General features: G+C 37.0%; 1 protein-coding gene across 4 annotated transcripts in view; it reads left to right on the forward strand.

Moving 5' to 3' along the window:
• The first annotated feature begins 524 nt into the window (after window positions 1-524).
• The window catches only part of NFXL1 (nuclear transcription factor, X-box binding like 1), a 68,044-nt gene continuing 50,376 nt past the window's right edge, over window positions 525-18,192 (forward strand). For 2 of the 4 annotated variants that reach the window (XR_013533128.1, XM_035293744.2), the window contains exons 1-10: window positions 580-861; window positions 943-1,182; window positions 3,548-3,721; window positions 9,054-9,163; window positions 11,102-11,232; window positions 14,868-15,046; window positions 15,284-15,445; window positions 15,546-15,646; window positions 16,312-16,426; window positions 17,765-17,889. Coding sequence is in view for 3 of the 4 variants with exons in the window: in XM_035293744.2 (XP_035149635.1) it covers window positions 945-1,182; window positions 3,548-3,721; window positions 9,054-9,163; window positions 11,102-11,232; window positions 14,868-15,046; window positions 15,284-15,445; window positions 15,546-15,646; window positions 16,312-16,426; window positions 17,765-17,889 (1,335 nt within the window). In the remaining variant the exon portion in view is untranslated. Of the gene's footprint in view, window positions 551-579; window positions 862-942; window positions 1,183-3,547; window positions 3,722-9,053; window positions 9,164-11,101; window positions 11,233-14,867; window positions 15,047-15,283; window positions 15,446-15,545; window positions 15,647-16,311; window positions 16,427-17,764; window positions 17,890-18,192 lie in introns of those variants that run through there. The other 2 variants (XM_035293745.2, XM_035293746.2) reach the window with 2 other exon arrangements.

Raw genomic sequence — 18,192 nt, forward strand, 5'->3', positions numbered from 1 at the left:
ATTTTGTATGCGAAAATGTTGTAATTCCGCCAAAAACGTCTCCACTTCTGCCTATATAAATGAAACCTCAAATCTCTACTTCGGAAGGCTGACTCCATTCCTTGGAGTTGGTGTGTCTAGGTGGGCTATCCTCAAACTTTGCGTTTTTCATTATTTTAAGTTGACATTTCCTGCCATCTGCAAGCCCAAAGGTAAGGTTAAAAAAAGATGGCAGACAGCCAATTCGGGACAGTTCCATGGAATCCTCGCACCCAGCTTGTTTAGTGCAGTCTTGCAAAAGCAAAATCAAATTATGGGGTCACGAGAGCCTCGGGACCTGCCCACCTCCACTAACAGGCACCCCAGTGGCCTTCGACCCCTCCCTAGCCCCTAGAGCACGCCGGGAGTTGTAGTTTCAAAAGGCCTGTCCAGGCCGGCGCATGCGCTCGGGGTTCTCCCTACCCAACCCCGGCACTTTTCCGGATAAGGAAGCGGCCAGTGCTGCCACGCAGTCGCCAGATCGCGGGCGGGGGCTTCTGGGAGTTGTAGTCTGTTTGGGGGAGCGCCGTTGGTAAGGAGACGTAGCTTTCCGTGCGGTCTGCCACTGCAGTTGGTTCCCGGCGGGAGCCGCAGGGTCTCCCTGTGGCTCTGCACCTACCACGCTTCCTCAGAGGCTGAGGAGGCGCTTTCCAATTCTCTGGCTTTCCGTCTTCGGCACTGTGTGCTCCTTGCTCCGCGATTTCTCTACCTAGTCCTCCCTCCCGTCTTCGGTCCATCTCCAAAGCCCGGGCTTGGCGGGGACTAGCCCTCCGGGAAAGGCAGGGCCGCGACCTCCCGGTCCCGGTCCTGCAGGAACCCTCCTCACTCGGCCCCTCACACCAGGTTTCCGCACTGACTCTCTCCTCCACTTTGGTCCTTGCCGCGCTCACCTCCTTCCACTCCTTTTTTTTTTCTCTTCTGCAGGGATGGAAGCTTCCTGGCGCCAGGTGGCCGGTGGCAGAGGCCGAGCCCGGGGACGGGCGAGTGCCGCCCCCTCCTCTGGAAATGGAGTCCATCTCCGCGGCGCCGGAGGAGGGCGAGAGAAGGGGTCGGGGGGCGAGGTTCCTTCTGGCGCCATTCCCGGAGGAGTCGCGACCACGGCGGCTGCGAGGAGCAGTAATAGCCCCGCGGGATCCCAAGCCCTGCAGACGCCCGCAGTCCACGGTGAGAATGGCTCCCGCCTGCGAGCTCACCTGGATGCCTCCTAAGGCAGTTACTAGTCAGGACCGCCTCCGCCCTCGCCTTCTCTCTTTCCCTGCTTTCCCCCTCCTTCGGGAGTTTGTTATCAGGCCCACTTCTCCGGCCCTTCAGGTGGCTGCTGTTTTCGGCAATCTAGGTAGATCTCCAACGCACCTCTTTCATCTTAATTTTAGGTGGTATTACCTCTGTTACTTCCCTCCACTCTCTTTTGCCTACTTCAATCTCCAGACTCTAAGTTGTAAATTGTGGCCCGGTGTCCTGATTTGATCTATAGTGTTGTTTGCTGAACACTGTGTTTTAAATGTGGGTTGGCTGTCAGCGTTTGTCTTTTTTAAAAATCTGGTTAACAACCTTGTGGCTTTAGTGTCTTTGTGCATGGCAACAGCTCGGCTGTGTCACAGAAATCCCATTTAGATTGGACTTGGGCACTCCGTCTCACATTCTGTCTCATTTCTGGAGCCAGGTGTCTGTCATTTGTCATCTTTGCCTTTGCCTTTGTTTCTTGACTTGTCTATGCCTTGTAAGCACTGGAGCTTTTGATACCTTCCTTGACTGTAGTTCCTGTTTTCAAATTCCATGTCCTTCTGTGAATATATCTGGTGTTGCCTCTGATATATCAGTACCTTTCATCCAAGACCATGTTTTCATGGAGCCAGGGAGCACTTACACACAGTTGTGCATGGGGCCCAGGGAGTAATCCCTGAAATAATTTTATGTTTATGTTTGGAATGCATTTTTCAGAATATATATTTTTGGGTGCGGAGCAGAATTGAGTATCAGAGTGGTTTTCTCCTAGGCTAATGTTAAAGGTAGGTGGTATTCTCTTAGCATGCAGTTTCTGGTGGTGATGATAAGGTATGCATATGCAGACATGTGGACAGGTTTGGTAAACTTTCTTAGATTTTGTAGGTAGAATGAAAACAAGCATTCTCTACCTGGATAGTTGAGATTTGGCTGTAAGAAATAATATGTGAGAAGGTTGCTTTGTTAACTTGTCTTTACCTTGAGATGATATTAGGTGAATACATTTATCAGGTTATGAATGTTCTCATCTCTGTCCAATTCAGCCTTTTTTCTTATGTATCTTTTAAGTGCTAATATCCCATAGATTATTGATATTTATCATCTCTTTTATAAGTTTTGAGTTATGTATCTCATACCCAGTTCTTTTTTACCTGTACTCAAAGATTGCTAGGTAAGCATGATATACATTTTCTTTCAGTTTTACTTGAAATACTCAATTTGTTTTGTTGATACCCCTAACCAAACTGGCCGCAATAAGAAATGGAAAATGTTTCATGAGGGAACATCATCAAGAGAGCTTATCTTGGTAATGGCTCATCAGTTTCAAGTATAATGTGAATTTTAAAATAGTCAATCAGTACATTTAAAATTATCTCAAGATGGGAACTCATGAATTTAGATCAATTCTGCAGGTTTGTGGCTCCTTTCTTAGACTATGTTTGCTATCCAGAAGAGGTTTTTAATACTCAGTGCTTCAAGAAAATCTCCGTGGTCCTTGCTCTCAAGAAGTTGGAAGTTTCTTTGGGAATATGTGCAATGAAGTTATCTAATTTTGTTTTGCATGATTAATCAAGTAACAAAATGAGAAGTACAGATAGTGCTAAAGAGAGTAGGAGAAGAATGAATCCAAAATTAACATTCTTTTTGGAATGAAGTTGGAAGAAACATGTTCTCTATGTTAATATTTTGTTGGATTAATGTAAAATGTTTATTTTTTGTGACCACAAAAAGTCCGTAATACAGGCAAGAAGTTCTTGACCTTTCTAAAAGCCAATTATAAATATATTGAGTGCATAGAGAGTACTGTTGGTACAAACTCTTTGGTGGGGCTGGGCCGCACTGTCCAATCCTGTCCTGTTGTTCAGAAGACAGTAGTTTCAAGTACCTACCTTCCCTGATTCTTTATGTGCTCACTGTGGACATGTTCCCTAACTTCTTAAAAATTACTGTGCCCAATGTACTTTAAAAATCTTAATTTTTGTTAGTCCTTATTTTGAAGTTGATCACCAGTGTTTTGATAAGTTTATCGTATTTTCATATTTTTTTTTCTTGATTTGTTAATCACCATTTTCTGAAAAATTGCTGTATTTTATCAGGATACTTAGAAATGTGAAAATTTTGTCGTGGTATTCTCTTTAGCTGTGTGTCAAGGCATTTGAAAATACTTTTTCTTATGGATTACAGTAAGATAGAATGCTCCAAAGGGGACTTTCAAATGCATGTTTTAAAATGATATATTAGCACATCATGCTTTGCTTTTTGAGAGATTGTTCTGCAGAAATGAAACTTTTTTTCTTTTAAACAGAGCTAATGTCTCAGAAAAAATTTGAAGAAATCAAGAAAGCTAACCAAGCTGCAGCCAGAAAACTAGTTGAAGAACACTTTAGTTCTTCATCTGAAGAAGAAGGAGATGAAGATTTTGAAGGAAAACAGGGAAGAATAGTTGCTAATACGTTTATAACATACACTACTCAGACAGGTACTGATCTTTTAAATTTTGACATTTGACATCAGTGAAACTGTATTCCTGACATTTTTTTTGGTAATTCCTTTATATGGAATAGATTTTATATCTTAAGATGAATACTGAATGTTCAAGTGTTGAATTTTTGTACACTTTGGTATTTGAGTTGTATATTGTGTAACTAATTTTTCTATAAAACAAATAGAATGGCAGTGGCTCTTTTACAGCCTTGGGAGGCCTTTGTGTGTATATAATTGACATTTCAGTAGAATGCTTGGATGGGACTGCGAAAGCTCCTGAGTGATGAACTGGGGCAAATTTTTTCTGCTTGTGATGATTTGATTGAACTAGAGGACTTTGTGTACCCCTTTCAGTCTATTCTTCTTTTTTTTTTTTGTCATGTACAATGTGTCTTGAAGTCTTTTTAATTCTTTATTTCCTTATATTTTATCTTATTTACAACATTTCATTTTCATACTTATTTTTAGAGTTCGGGGCTTGTTCTGTTGCCCAGGCTGGAGTGCAGTGGTACAATCATAGTTCACTGAAACCTTGAACTCCTGGGCTCAAGTGATCCTCCTGCCTCAGCTTCCTGAGTAGCTAGGACAATAGGCATGTGCCACTGCACCTAGCCATACTTTTTTTAAAAAACCTAAATTTCCTCAGGTTTGATATGTACATTATGTTATCTGTGGTTTATATCTGGGTACTCTTAAAGCCACATTTGTTTATGTGAAAGAGGGTTAAAGTGATGTTGCTGTTTTACCACTTTATTATTAACTAAAGATTGTTTTAAATGTAAATATGATTAAACTTTCTGCCTTTCATTCTTTAAAATCATTATTGGAAATATTCTTGCGTGTAGGCCAGGTGTGGTGGCTCACGCCTGTAATTCCAGCACTTTGGGAGGCTGAGGTTGGGGGGACCACTAAATACAAAAAATGCTACTAAAAATACAAAAAAATTAGCTTGGCCTGGTGACACATGCTTGAAATCCCAGCTACTCGGAAGGCAGGAGTATTGCTTGACCCTGAGAGGTGAAGGTTGCAGTGAGCCGAGGTTGCACCACTGCAATCCAGCCTGGGTGACAGAGCAAGACTCCCTTTCAATAAAAAAAATATATTGCATGTAATGTCCACATTTATCAGTATATTTGTAGATATGTCATATTGTTTATATACCTTTTATTAGTAATAAATTTTATGCCCTTGCTTGGTTCCTTTTCTTACTTTAGTATCCTGTTAAAACCAGGAAAACCTTAGAAATATTTTAGGAAACAATTCTACAGCGGAGAGTTGACTTTCCTAGAGTTACACAATTAGTAATTTGCAGAGCTGGGTTTAAACCTAGTTTGCTTAGCTTTAGAGCCATTAGCGGGCTGATGGCATTTTCTTTGTAAAAGCAGAAAAATTCTGAGACTAGACTTTTACTTTTGTGCCTGTTTACGGGGAAAAAGTAGCATTGTACAGCAGTTAAGAACATTGACTTTTGAGCCACATTGCCACGGTTTAATTCTTGGCTTTGCTACTTGGCTGTATGATGTTTGATATATTCGTTAGCATCTTAGGGGTTCAGTTTCTTCTTTTGTAAAATGGGCATAATGACAGTAAATAGTTTAAAGTTGTTAGGATGAAATGAATCACTATGTGTAAGTGCTGTGTAAGAAATGAATCACAGTAGTGCCTATCGTGTAGTCTGTGCTATATGTCTGTTTGCTTGACTATTACAGATTTTGTGGCTTGATTATTAGAGATTTTCTATCGTTGCTGCTGCCTTCTTCTACATAATGTTTCTTTTTTCAATCATGTCTTTCCTTGATCATAAGGCCCCACATCCTAAGCTCTCATCTTCTACTCTATACTGATGTGTTCCTTAGTTATTATATTGTGCTTTCATGAGAAGTATAAGGTCAGTGATGCCAGGATTCAGGACTGTTAGTACAACAGAATCAGAAGCATAGCAGAGTTTGAACATGAGTTAGAATAAAGGCAAGTAAGGAGCATGAGAGTTAGTCTTTTACTTTTTTTTTGGAGACAGTCTTCTTTCTATTGCCTAGGTCGGAGTACAGTGGTGTGATCGTAGCTCCCTACAGTCTTGAACTACTGGGATCAAGTGATCCCGTGCTTTAGCTTCCCAAGTAGCTGGTACTGCAAGCACACACCATCATGCCTGGCTAATTTTTTTTTATGGAGATGGGGTCTCCCTGTGTTGCCGGGGCTGGTCTTGGATTCCTGGCCACAGGGAATTTTCCCACCTCAGCTTCCCAAAGTGGCAGGTGTGAGCCACTGTGCCTGGCTGAGAGTTAATAAAGTCTTTAGACAGAAAGATTTATCTATTTCACTCTTCCCTTCCCACCCTGTAACCTTGGTGATCACACAGTTGCCTGAATATATTGATGGGATCATGAAGATAGTTGCACATCATCAAGTAGGTTTCTAAGGAATTTACTATATCTGCTAAGGAATTAAGATTAGGAAGTTTGGCTAAGTAGTCTAGTTCAGCTAGGTGAGAATTGATAAAAAGTAACTCTTAAGGTTAGAGGATTTCTTGTTTCTAAAGGACTTCATAGAAAATAATCTTAAGTTTTCTGCTTCAAGAGGACCTCAAACTGTTCTAGATAGAGTCAGATTTTATTTTTAAATAGAAAATGCAGTAATGTCTTTTAGTCTGTATTTAGAAAACATTTGTTATTTCTAAGTTTTAATTTTTAATCTGGTTTTAATCTTAAAGTGTTATGGTAATTTTTTAATGCTATGTTTTGTATAAAATCCATTAGTATTTGATTCTGATTCCTTTGCCTGTACCACTATAAGAAAATCTGATCACTTGATTTAAGAACATACATACCAGAGTAATGGGATGGTTCCTACCTCACATTAGTGAATTGAAGAGCAGGACTTTACCAAAGGGGTTCATTTTTTTTTTTTTGAGACTGAGTTTCACTCTTGTTACCCAGGCTGGAGTGCAGTGGCTTGATCTTGGCTCACTGTAACCTCCGCCTCCTGGGTGCAGGCAATTCTCCTGCCTCAGCCTCCTGAGTAACTGGGATTACAGGCATGCGCCACCATGCCCAGCTAATTTTTTGTATTTTTAGTAGAGATGGAGTTTCACCATGTTGACCAGGATGGTCTTGATCTCTTGACCTCGTCATCCACCCGCCTCGGCCTCCCGAAGTGCTGGGATTACAGGCTTGAGCCACCGCGCCCGGCCCAAAGGAGTTCATTTTTATTTGAGCTCAGCCTTGGCGTTTTTGTGATCCTCTCCAATTTCAAACTTGCGCGGCCAACTTCCTGATGAGTATCTTTATCATGGACACATCAAACGGATCTTGAAAGAGAACTTATTTATTCTTTTGTTTTTATCTTAATGGCACTACAGTTTTCTCAGTCACCCTCCTAAGCCAGACATCTGGAAGCAGAGATGGCACATGCGTGTTATTTACTGCAGTTCTCCCTCTGCCCATGTCAGACAGCTCAGCAGACACAGCACTCTTTTCTTCTGCATCTTAACATGAACATCAGCTTTTAAAACTATTACAGCGTAATTGTCACCAAGTCCTCCTAGGTTTTGCTTCCTAAATTTCTTAAATTTACCCTTACTCTGCCTAAGTACTGTTATTGCCTAGTTCAAACCTTTACAGCTGCTTAACATCTGAATTAAATCCACATAATAACTGTGAGGCAGATAACAGTTACTACTAATTTTACAGATCAGAAAACAGACACATTAGGGAACTTGCCCAGGGTCATTTTTTTTTTTTGCTTTATCTGCTGTAACTGCCTCTTAACTGGTACTTCCTACTTTCAGTCTTGGCCTCCACATACTCATTTTTCTTTAGTTGCTAGAGCAATCTTTTTAAAATACATGACTTCAAATGCCATGCTATCTGCTGTGATGTGCTGGGCAGTACATTTTATTGCTGCAGCCAAACTTTAATGCATGTTTCAAAGAAATCTTACATAAATTTTTAAAATAAAAGGTTTTTATTTTGTAAAACCTGTTCTATCTTCCTAAATCCTGTTTTTTGAGTTAGCTGTTAAATTAGATGAAATTTAAAATGTTTTATATCTGTTAAAGCCAGCTTTGTTGAAAAGCAAAGTAAGTACCCTATATTATTATTCTGCTTTTAAGGATATTTTAAAATTCAGTGTTTGTTTAAAATAAAACAATTTCTTTAATAATTTTATAATAATTTATAGTTTTGAGAGTGTGTTTGCATTTATTTTGTTTAATGTCCTAAATCACATTTATATTATGGTAGGGGAAGCTTTTGTAAGTACGTGTTTACTCAGATTATTTTAGAAAGTAAAGAATTAGCCACATGTCCTATTTAATTTTTCTTTTTGGCAAATTAAATTTGGCTTGAACCATTTTATTTCCATGATAAGTTCTGTACTTATGGTAGTTTATGCTTTAATCTACTTTTTTTTGAAGACTCAGTCAACCGCTATTGAACAATCTTTATTGTTCTAAAGGCATGTAGACTTATTTCTCTCATACTAAAGTGACTCAGATTATTGCCCTTTTGGTGTCATTTGTACTTCAGGGTACTTGTTCTGTTTTTCATTTTGCTGTTACTTGTTATTTGTTGGACCTTCCTGCAGTTACTGCTCATTGCAGTGTAGCATAGAAGTTAAGAGGGTTTACTTTGTAGGCAAACTGAAATTACTTGTTGTGTGCCTCAGTTTTCTCATCTGTAAAGTGAAGATAATAGTAACTCATTTAATCCTATTGAAATACTAACAGTACAGTGTCTAACAAATAAGCACTCAATAATTACTTAAAATACTGTCTGGTACTTTTTTTTTCTAAAAAGTTTATGCTACCTTTTTAAGCAGAAATAGTGAACATAATTTCATGAGATGTGGTTATTGTACTGTAAAAACCTCAGGATCTTTTCATTCAGCAAGTTTTTATTAAGAATACACCTACTAAATATGCACTCACATACTCACATCTATGCTTATATTTATGCTAAGTTGCTCTACTAATTAGTTTAGGCTCTTCCTTTCACACTTTGCTTTTCCTTAAGACTTTACATCTTGCTGCTCTTGCTTATGGCTTGGCCTCCACCAAATCAGTTGAGAATTGTAACAGCCACAAAAGCAAGTGTACGCTGAGAGAGCTGAGGTACTGTTTTTGAACCATGTACGCAAGATTTATTAGACAGACTTTGTGACCTCTTGACAGCTCATTGGTTCCTTTTTTTTTAAAACTTCTTGTTTTGCAGCTATATTTTGAGTGATTGATATTGCTAGACAGTTCTTATGTAATGTGGTGCTATTAGTGAGTTCATGTTATTTTCAGATGTTGTTCAGAATGAGATTTTCAATCTTTAAATTTTCAGATGGAGATATACGTGAATTAGAGAGAACAAAACAATATGTAAATGAAGCTTTTCAAGCAGGGGCTATGACGTGCTTAATTTGTATTGCTTCAGTGAAGAGAAACCAAGCAGTAAGTTTTTCTTTTTATTTATATTAATGTATGTCCCCAAAATACCTTCGTTTGCACTTATGATACTTAACAGTGATTATTATTCTGCTTGCTTTTGTTTAAAGGTGCTTCATTTGACAATTTTGTATATGAATTGATCTTCATTTTAAAATCTGGAATTAAAAAAAATTACCACTAAATGAGCATTTAGTATTTTTAGCACTATTGATGTAACTTAGTTATCGTCAGTTTTAATGCAAATGTTGATTTGATAAAACCTTTTTAGTATCTGTACTTTAGAGATTCCCATAAAAATGAAATGTTAGAATGTATTACTATATTACTTTTAGTGGGTTTGAAAAAGATATTGTCCCTATCTTCAAGGAAGTAGAACTTGGCAGTGATACTTATGGTTTAATTAGTTAGCCTGTCCTGTGTTAAAGGCATTTTGGGAAGTGGTGGGGGTCAGTGGGAAGAGAGAGATTCAGACAAAACTCATATCCTTAAAGGAGCTACTATGGCCTAGTGATGAAGATATCTATATGTAAATTTAAAAGGACATTAATGAAGCAATTAAGGAGAAGTGATTACTGAATGTGAAAGACTCAACATTTCGACCTTAGATTAATTCACTGCTATTACAGCAGCATTGCCTAGAAAAAGCAAATCAAGCCAGATGAAATAGTTTGGTCATGTAGAGTGAATCAGAAATTTAGCATGCTCAGGTTAGATAGAAGAGTATAGCAGATACAGATGCTTTTTGTGCCTAGAGTCATGTCTAGTTGGTTTACTCTGATTTTAGCTGCAGGGAATGAATAGTCTCTGCATGCAGATAGAAACCCACTTTAAACACTTACTATGTGTGTGTGTTTTTTCCACCTCTAACTTTTCTTCTTGGAAATTGACTTAGGCAATACATGGGTATAGTGCAGAAGCTCTGGGGAGTTAAAGCCCCTTGCAGTAACATTCGACCACAGGGAGTTGGTAGGTGAATGCCTCAGCCTCCTTTCCATTAGCCGGTGGGGCTGGGTAGTCCAAGGCATGTTTTACATGGTTCTGCAGAGGGTCGCCTGTAGGATTGAGCTTCTGTGCCCCTTAGTGGTAATCAGCTCAACAATATATCATTCATTGGCATTTCTTTTCCCATCTAGTCCCCTCACTCCTGCATTCAAGCTCTTATCTCAGATACTACTTTGGGGGTAACCCAAACCAAGAAGTTGGCTGATTAATGCTATTGCTAGCTTATGCAATATGCTACATGTCTGATTTTATCAAACAGTTGTAAAATGTTATAAGGAAAGGAGAACTGATTTTTATCAGTTATATCAAAATATTTGGCAGGTTTTAAAAATATATTTAGTATTATTCCTTAAGCTTTTAAATTATAGATATTCTTGTTTTTTGATTACCTAATTTTTAGAATTTAGCATTAGTAAGGTGTTAGACTAATAGGTTTTATATAATAAAAAGGCTATGCAGAGATATATGTACATATTTATGTTTAAGGATTCTTTTGTAGTGTTATTTATACTTGGAAATAACCATCTAGTAACGAGAAATTTGTTTAAGTACTTAAATCTATGTGATGTACTGTATAGCTATAAATAATATGCTTATAAAAAAGACTATAAAGTTATATTTCAATTATAGTATGACCTCATTTTTTAAAAGTATGAAAAAAATATATATATAAATTTGGAGACTGTTCAGAATGTTAGCAGTAATTATTTCTAGCTGAATGAATCTAGGTGATTAATAATAATTTTCTTTAAAGTATTCTACATTTAAATGTGTTTCCCATGAAACAGTTCTTCTATTATAGTCGAAGGAAAGATTTTTTTTCTTTAATCCTTAGGTAGCTCTTGAAAATGATTTAGTGTGATATTCATATTAAATTGTTTTAGAGTTAACAAAGGCAAATTACTGAACATATATTAACTTCCGACACTTTTGTCTTAGGTTTGGAGCTGTTTGGGATGTTTCTGTATATTTCACATGCCCTGTATCCAGAAGTGGGCTAAAGACAGCCAGTTTCTTGTATCTTCTGTGACCGATGATGATTTTGGAAAGAGAGATTATCCCTGGCCTTGGTAACTTTTTCTAATTAGTTGGATTACTATTATTTTGCGAAGGAGTTTCACTCTTGTCGCTCAGGCTGGAGTACAGTGACGATCTTGGCTCACTGCAACCTCTGCCTCCTGGGTCCAAGATGTTTTCCTGCCTCAGCCTCCTAAGTAGGATTACAGGTGCCCGCCACTATGTCTGGCTAATTTTTTGTATTTTTAGTAGAGATGGGGTTTCACCATGTCAGCCAGGTTGGTATTGAACTTCTGACCTCAGGTGACCTGCCCTCAAAAAATCCCAAAGTACTGGGATTAGAGGCATGAGCCACCACACCCAGCCTAGTTTGATTATTAAATTGTAGAATAAATGAAAATTATAGATTCTAAGTTGCGTTATTGGTGGTTTCAATATCTATATTGGGCCTTTAAGTAGTCATTTGGTTTGCGAAGCTATAGAAACTTGGTAATGGGCTGTTTTTTTAAATTTGTATGACCACTTGTTCATTTTGATAAATAATAAACCAGACTTAATTTTTCCTCTGCAAAACAGTTCCTTAATTATTTTTTGAAAGGACTTTCAATTTTCTGTAGGACTGAGAATCATTCATAATTGTGGTCTTCTTGTCCAGAATTCCTATGAGCATACATTATTACTACATGGTACAAGACTGTCATTTAATGTATTTTGATTATACAATTCCCAGTTTTATCCTCTGAAAGCTTAAAACTGCAAGTGTATATTATACAATATAATTTTTTTACATTTATTTTATTAGTTTTGCTTATTATTGATTATTTGATCTTTTGTTATATTTCCAGAAAGAGTTGGAGAGTAGAATTTTATATCAATGCTAAATAAAGATAATAAGAAATTTATTCATATTGGCAGCCCAAAGAGGTAGATTGACTGTCAGAGTAATGAAGTATAAGCTTCAGGGACTCTGTATGGTCACATTTTGTAACATTAGTAACTAATTTTGTATTTAAAATTTTGTGTTATTTTGTGTTATTTTTCTTTTTGAGATAGAGTTTTGCTGTATTGCCCAGGCTAGAGTGCAGTAGTGCAGTCTCGGCTCACTGCAACCACTGCCTCAAGTGAATCTCCTGTCTCAGCCTCCAGAGTAGGTAGGATTACAGGTGCCCACTACCATGCCTGGCTAATTTTTGTATTTTTAGTAGAGATGGGGTTTCAGCATGTTGACTAGGCTGGTCTTGAACTTCTGGCCTTAAGTGATCCACTCATCTGGGCCTCCCAGAGTGCTGAGATTACAGGCATGAGCCACCCTGACTGGCCAGTAGTGTAGTTTTAAAAAACATTTTAGGCATGCTAGTTACTTTTAGAAGAGTATGTAAAAATAATTCTCAGCAATCTATGAGAGATTTTATTCTCCTGTTACCAATGGGAATATTGAAGTTAATTGAAGGGAACTGACTTCAGGCACCTCACTCTTTCCAAAATTTGAAACCTAGGATTTCTTACTTCTAAATTCAGTTCTTTTTGTATTCTTCCAGCTGAGTTGTGTCTTACGAGCTTGCTTTTAGAAATATTTTCTTTTCATTGAATGCACACTGTTTGGAAATTGAATGCACACTGTTTAACATTTCAAAGTACATTTGTTTTGATCCTGCATATTATTTACTTGTGGTGTAGGAATTTTAGTGTTTGATAGGTATAGAATTAAGCCAGATATTCCAGCTTGCGATGTATGTTTTTTTCTTACCCTACCTCTTCTCACTTCTATTTTAAGTAGTCAATTTGCCATAGGGGAGGAAAGGATCAGTTAAAAAAAATGTACTGTTACTTTTCTTATAATTTAAAATGAACAACAGTTTAATCAGCTGTGCCATATACTTTGCATTCCATATTTCATATTTTTTAAGAAAGAAAATAAATGACTATTCTGGTTGAGAACCCATTTCGTTTAATCCTTATCAAGATGGAGCTAGAACTTGGTAAAATGTTAATAATTTTAAGTTATTTTATAGAAATAAAAAATTTTAAATACAGTCTTCTACTAAGATATTGCTTTTTTGTGAAGAAGATCTAGCATAATTACATTTCATTGTTGGCATCCCATTATTTAAAATAAGACTTATTCATTTGTACATATTACCCTCACTGGGCCACTTCAGTCTCAGTGCTGGTGGGCAGTGTTAAGGTATGATGAGTTGCCTATTAGTCTTTTATATCCATGCTTATTAGAAATACATATCCCCCTCCACACTAGCTTAAAGGAATAGTAAACACTTTTCTTCTAATAAGAGAAAATTGAACTCTTCCAACTAAGTACCAGTTATTTATTCCAGATGCAGGTGAACATAGTATTTTGTTTTTGATTTTTAATTATAAGAACAAATATCTTTTGGGTCATTTTGAATATTTATATGGCATTTATTTGGAAACAGAACATGTTCTCATGACAATGAAAATGTTTTGTATATGATACAAAAGAAATTTAAATGTTAATGTGAAACTTATTGTAGATATAATAATCTATACTCATTTGTCTGGGAGATAAGATTTAGAGCATCTTCTGAGAATGAAGTGATCTATGATGATCTACAAATACATTTTTGATAGAGCTGAAGGTTAATGCTTCTACTGCCAAAATTTATTTATTTTAATGATGGAAGTTTAAAGTCTTTCATGGTACTTGAACTTTTCTTTGACTTAGGCACATTCGAATTATGTCTTTTTTGGGCGGGGCATGGTGGCTTACGCCTGTAATCCCAGCGCTTTGGGAGATCAAGGCTGGTGGATCACTTGAGGTCAGGAGTTCAAGATCAGCCTGGCCAACATGGCAAAACCCTGGATCTACTAAAAATACAAAAAATTAGCTGGACATGGTGGCATGCACCTGTAGTCCCAGCTACTCAGGACGCTAACGCACGAGAATTTCTTGTACCTAGGAGGCAGAGGTTGCAGTGAGCCAAAATTGCATTACTGTACTCCATCCTGGGTAACAGAGTGAGATCCTGTCTCAAAAAAAAAAAAAAAGAATACTATAAGTTTTTTGTACTAGATGTTGAGAATTATGAAATTCTTTATTTTCAAGTTTATTCCCCCTTAATTCTAAATTGTAGTCATGTTTCTTGCTGTATTGCTTGTCTGTAACCTGACTTCTCTCTTCCGTTTGCTGTTGCTAATATATTTTATTTCTAAACCACAAAACAAAACTTTAAAAAACTGAGTTTTATGAAAAGCAGTGTGAATTCCTCAAGAATAAAGTTCAGGTGGTTAGTAGAAAACTAATGTTACTTTCTTTTTGTAGCTGTATTCTAGATATGTGCTGTTTAATTTGTGGCAACCAGCCACATGTAGCTATTTAAATATTTAGAAATTATAAAATAAAAACTTCTGTTTCTTCCTCAGTTGTAAGCAGTAGCCATGTTTCAAGTGCTCACAATATGTGGCTAATGGCTACTGTATTGGACAATCCGGGTATAAAACTGCACTATCATCTAAGCACATTGTATTGTGCAGAGCTGTTCTATATGGTTGAAATAGATTTTAATAAGATCCTATTTACTAACACAAAGATGGAGCAGAGTTCCTTAACATAAAACTAATTTAACAGAATATACTCTGTTACTAAGTATATTTGTATTTGTGTTGCTTTTAGAGGTGAAGTTAGCTTTAGTAATTTAATTCTTCTTTGTAGTCCAAAATGTAGGTTTGAATACAAACGATCTGAAACACCTAGTAGGTACTATTGCTATTGTGGAAAAGTAGAAGATCCACCTTTAGATCCATGGCTTGTGCCTCATTCATGTGGCCAAGTATGTGAGCGAGAATTTAAACCTCCTTGTGGCCATAAGTGTTTACTCCTCTGTCATCCAGGTGAGTTATATATTGCATTTTTACTTGCTTGTGGGCGATTATTTCTTCTTATGCTGAGGCAAAAAAAATTGTAAAAGTTGAATTCAGAATTTAAGTTTGCCATGAGAAAATATTGAAAGTTATTATCTTTTGTAAAGTATCAGTAAAGAAATATTGATAGGTGTAGGAATTGAAAGTTTTAGTTTCTGACTTTAGATTTTTTTTTTTTTTTTTTTTTTTGCTTTTATTGGATTCTAGGTCCCTGCCCTCCTTGTCCAAAGATGGTTACAACTACTTGTTACTGTAAGAAAGCAAAACCTATTCCTCGTAGGTGCAGTGCCAAGGAATGGTCCTGTCAGCTGCCATGTGGACGGAAGTTGCTTTGTGGGCAACATAAGTGTGAAAATCCTTGTCATGCAGGTAAAAGGCCATACGTATTAGATTTTCTGACGTTAAGCAAAAGTCAAAGCAATCTTTATTGCTTTTATGTTTCTTTGCTAATGTATCATTCTGGTTTTAGGAAGTTGTCAGCCTTGTCCAAGAGTTAGTAGACAGAAGTGTGTCTGTGGCAAGAAAGTAGCTGAAAGAAGTTGTTCAAGTCCATTATGGCACTGTGATCAAGTAAGTTTATATGCATTTTGAGGGGTGGGCATTAAAGAATACACAAAGCATAGACAACTAGAAGCAGCAAGGCTAATTAGGTTTAGTTGGATGAAAGGTGAGGAAGAATAGCAACTCAGATGAATTGTATCATATTTTAAGAAACTACTTTTAAATTTAATATCATTTTAATTATTGGAGAAAATTTTTTTTTCAAAGCCACAGCTATTTGTTGAATTTTGGATTCAGTACATTTGTACTCCTTCTTGCTAGCTCTCGTTCCCTTCCTTTCTTTCCCCTCTCCTCAACCAACAACACCCCTCCCCACTTCTTGAATTAATCCAATTGAGGAAGTAAGATTGATTTTATAGATTGCTTGTCCTAGAATTGGCGTGGTTTTAGTGCCACTTAGAACTCTTTGATGAGTGACCATATGAAGCTGTATGTATTTTTTTTCTTTATCGTATTTTTAAAATATACTTTTTGGTGCATAGGAAATACATGTGTGTAGGTATACATATGTATATATGTATCTATACATATGTATGACACCTATATAAAATATAAAGTATAATAATATGAGGGACTTAAAGCAGTTGTGATTGAAAAATGGATTATGTCCTGTATGAAGTCTTTTTTTGTTAACTTTTAAATCCTTCATTAGTGTTAATTGCATTTTATTTTAGGTATGTGGAAAAACACTGCCATGTGGTAATCACACATGTGAGCAAGTTTGCCATGTTGATACTTGCGGAGAATGTCCTCGATCTGGGAAAAGGTTCTGTCCATGTCAGAAATCAAGTAAGACTTTTTTTTTTAAAGGAAATGAGCTGTCAAGCCATGAAAAGGCATTCAGGAAACTTAAGTGCATATTTGCATATTACTAAATGAAAGAAGCCAGTCTGAAAAAGCTACAAAATAAAAACCTCCAACTATATGACATTCTAGAAAAGTACAAACTGTGGTGACAGTGAAAAGATCAATGGCTTCCAGGGTTTGGAGAGAGAGAGAGATGAATAGGAGAGACACAGAAGATTTTCAGGACAGGGAAACTTTTCTGTGTGATACCATAATTGTGGATATATGTCATTATACATTTGTCCAAACCTATAAAATATACAATGCCAAGAGTGAACCCTTGTATAAACTATGATCTTTGGGTGATTATGATGTGTCAATCTAAGTACCTCAGTTATAACAAATGTACCACTCTAGTAGGGTTTGTTAATAGGGGAAGCTGTGCTATTGTCATTATTATGTAATAGGTTGTAGGTGAGTTTATTTTAGGCTGCTTTGAGATAAAGACATAGTAGGATAGCAGTTTGAGTCAGCTTCTTTGACTCTCCACGAATAATAGCATCATATGTGTAAGAAGACTACTTCTAATACTTGTCATAATATCTTTATGTTAAAGGTGAGTTCTATAATTTTGTTGTTGTTACTGTTTTTTAAGAGACATGGTTTCATCCTGTCACCCAGGCTAGAGTGCAGTGCTGCAGTTCTAGCTCACTGCAGCCTCAGACTCCTGGGCTCAAGTGATCCTCTTGCCTCAGCCTTCTCAGTAGCTGGGAATACAGGCTCCTGCCACCATGCCTGGCTCATTAAAAAATTTTTTTTGTAGAGCTGGGATCTCCTTATGTTATCCAGGCTGGCCTCAAACTCCTAGCTTCAAGTGATCCTCCTGCCTCGGCCTTCCAGAATGCTGGGATTTTAAGTGTAAGCCACTGCACCTGGCCTGAGTTTTATAATGTTTTAAAGTCTACATCTTTCTTTTTGTCTTTGTGGGGTAGTTAAGGGCAAGTTTTTTAAAACAAATTTGTACATTAGCAAAATTCCTCACGTGTGGTTTGTATAGTCTTTACTCATTTCTTTAGATACTATTTCTGAAGTAGGTGGCCTGTAAAAATGTGTTTCTTGAGGATGTTAACTTGTGCCAAATTTCTTTTTAAAAACTGTAAATGCCACAAATATTAGGAATTATTTTCATTAAAGTTAATTTTTCCCAAAGATTATGTGGTTACAAAAATTCATAGTCTGAAAGGGCTGTCATTCCTTAGGAAACCTGCAGAACATGGCACTTTGTTGATGTTAAATAATAATGTATCCTGTTATTAATATTGACTTTTCGTCTGTTTTTAGAGTTTTCTTTGCCTTGTACAGAAGATGTACCAACTTGTGGAGACAGTTGTGATAAAGTACTTGAATGTGGAATCCATAGATGTTCACAGCGTTGTCACCGAGGTCCCTGTGAAACATGTAGACAAGTTAGTCATCTCCTGTAATAATTACTTTTAAGAGCTACCTATCATAATATATCAACTGAGATTGTCCTATGGTTGTTTCCTATTACTTATTTCATATACATCTGTATCATGATCTATATGAGCTTAGTGACCTAATATTCGGGTGAGAAGCAGGAGAGTACAGGCATACCACATTTTATTGCATTTCACTTTATTGTGCTTTGCCAATACTGCAGTTTTTATGAATTGAAGGTTTATGGTAAGCCTTTGTAAAACAGGTCTTTCAGCTTCATTTTCCCAACAGCACATGCTCATGTCTCTGTC

The sequence above is a fragment of the Callithrix jacchus genome, chromosome 3, assembly GCF_049354715.1.
Source record: "Callithrix jacchus isolate 240 chromosome 3, calJac240_pri, whole genome shotgun sequence".
Classification (NCBI taxonomy): Eukaryota; Metazoa; Chordata; class Mammalia; order Primates; family Cebidae; genus Callithrix; species Callithrix jacchus.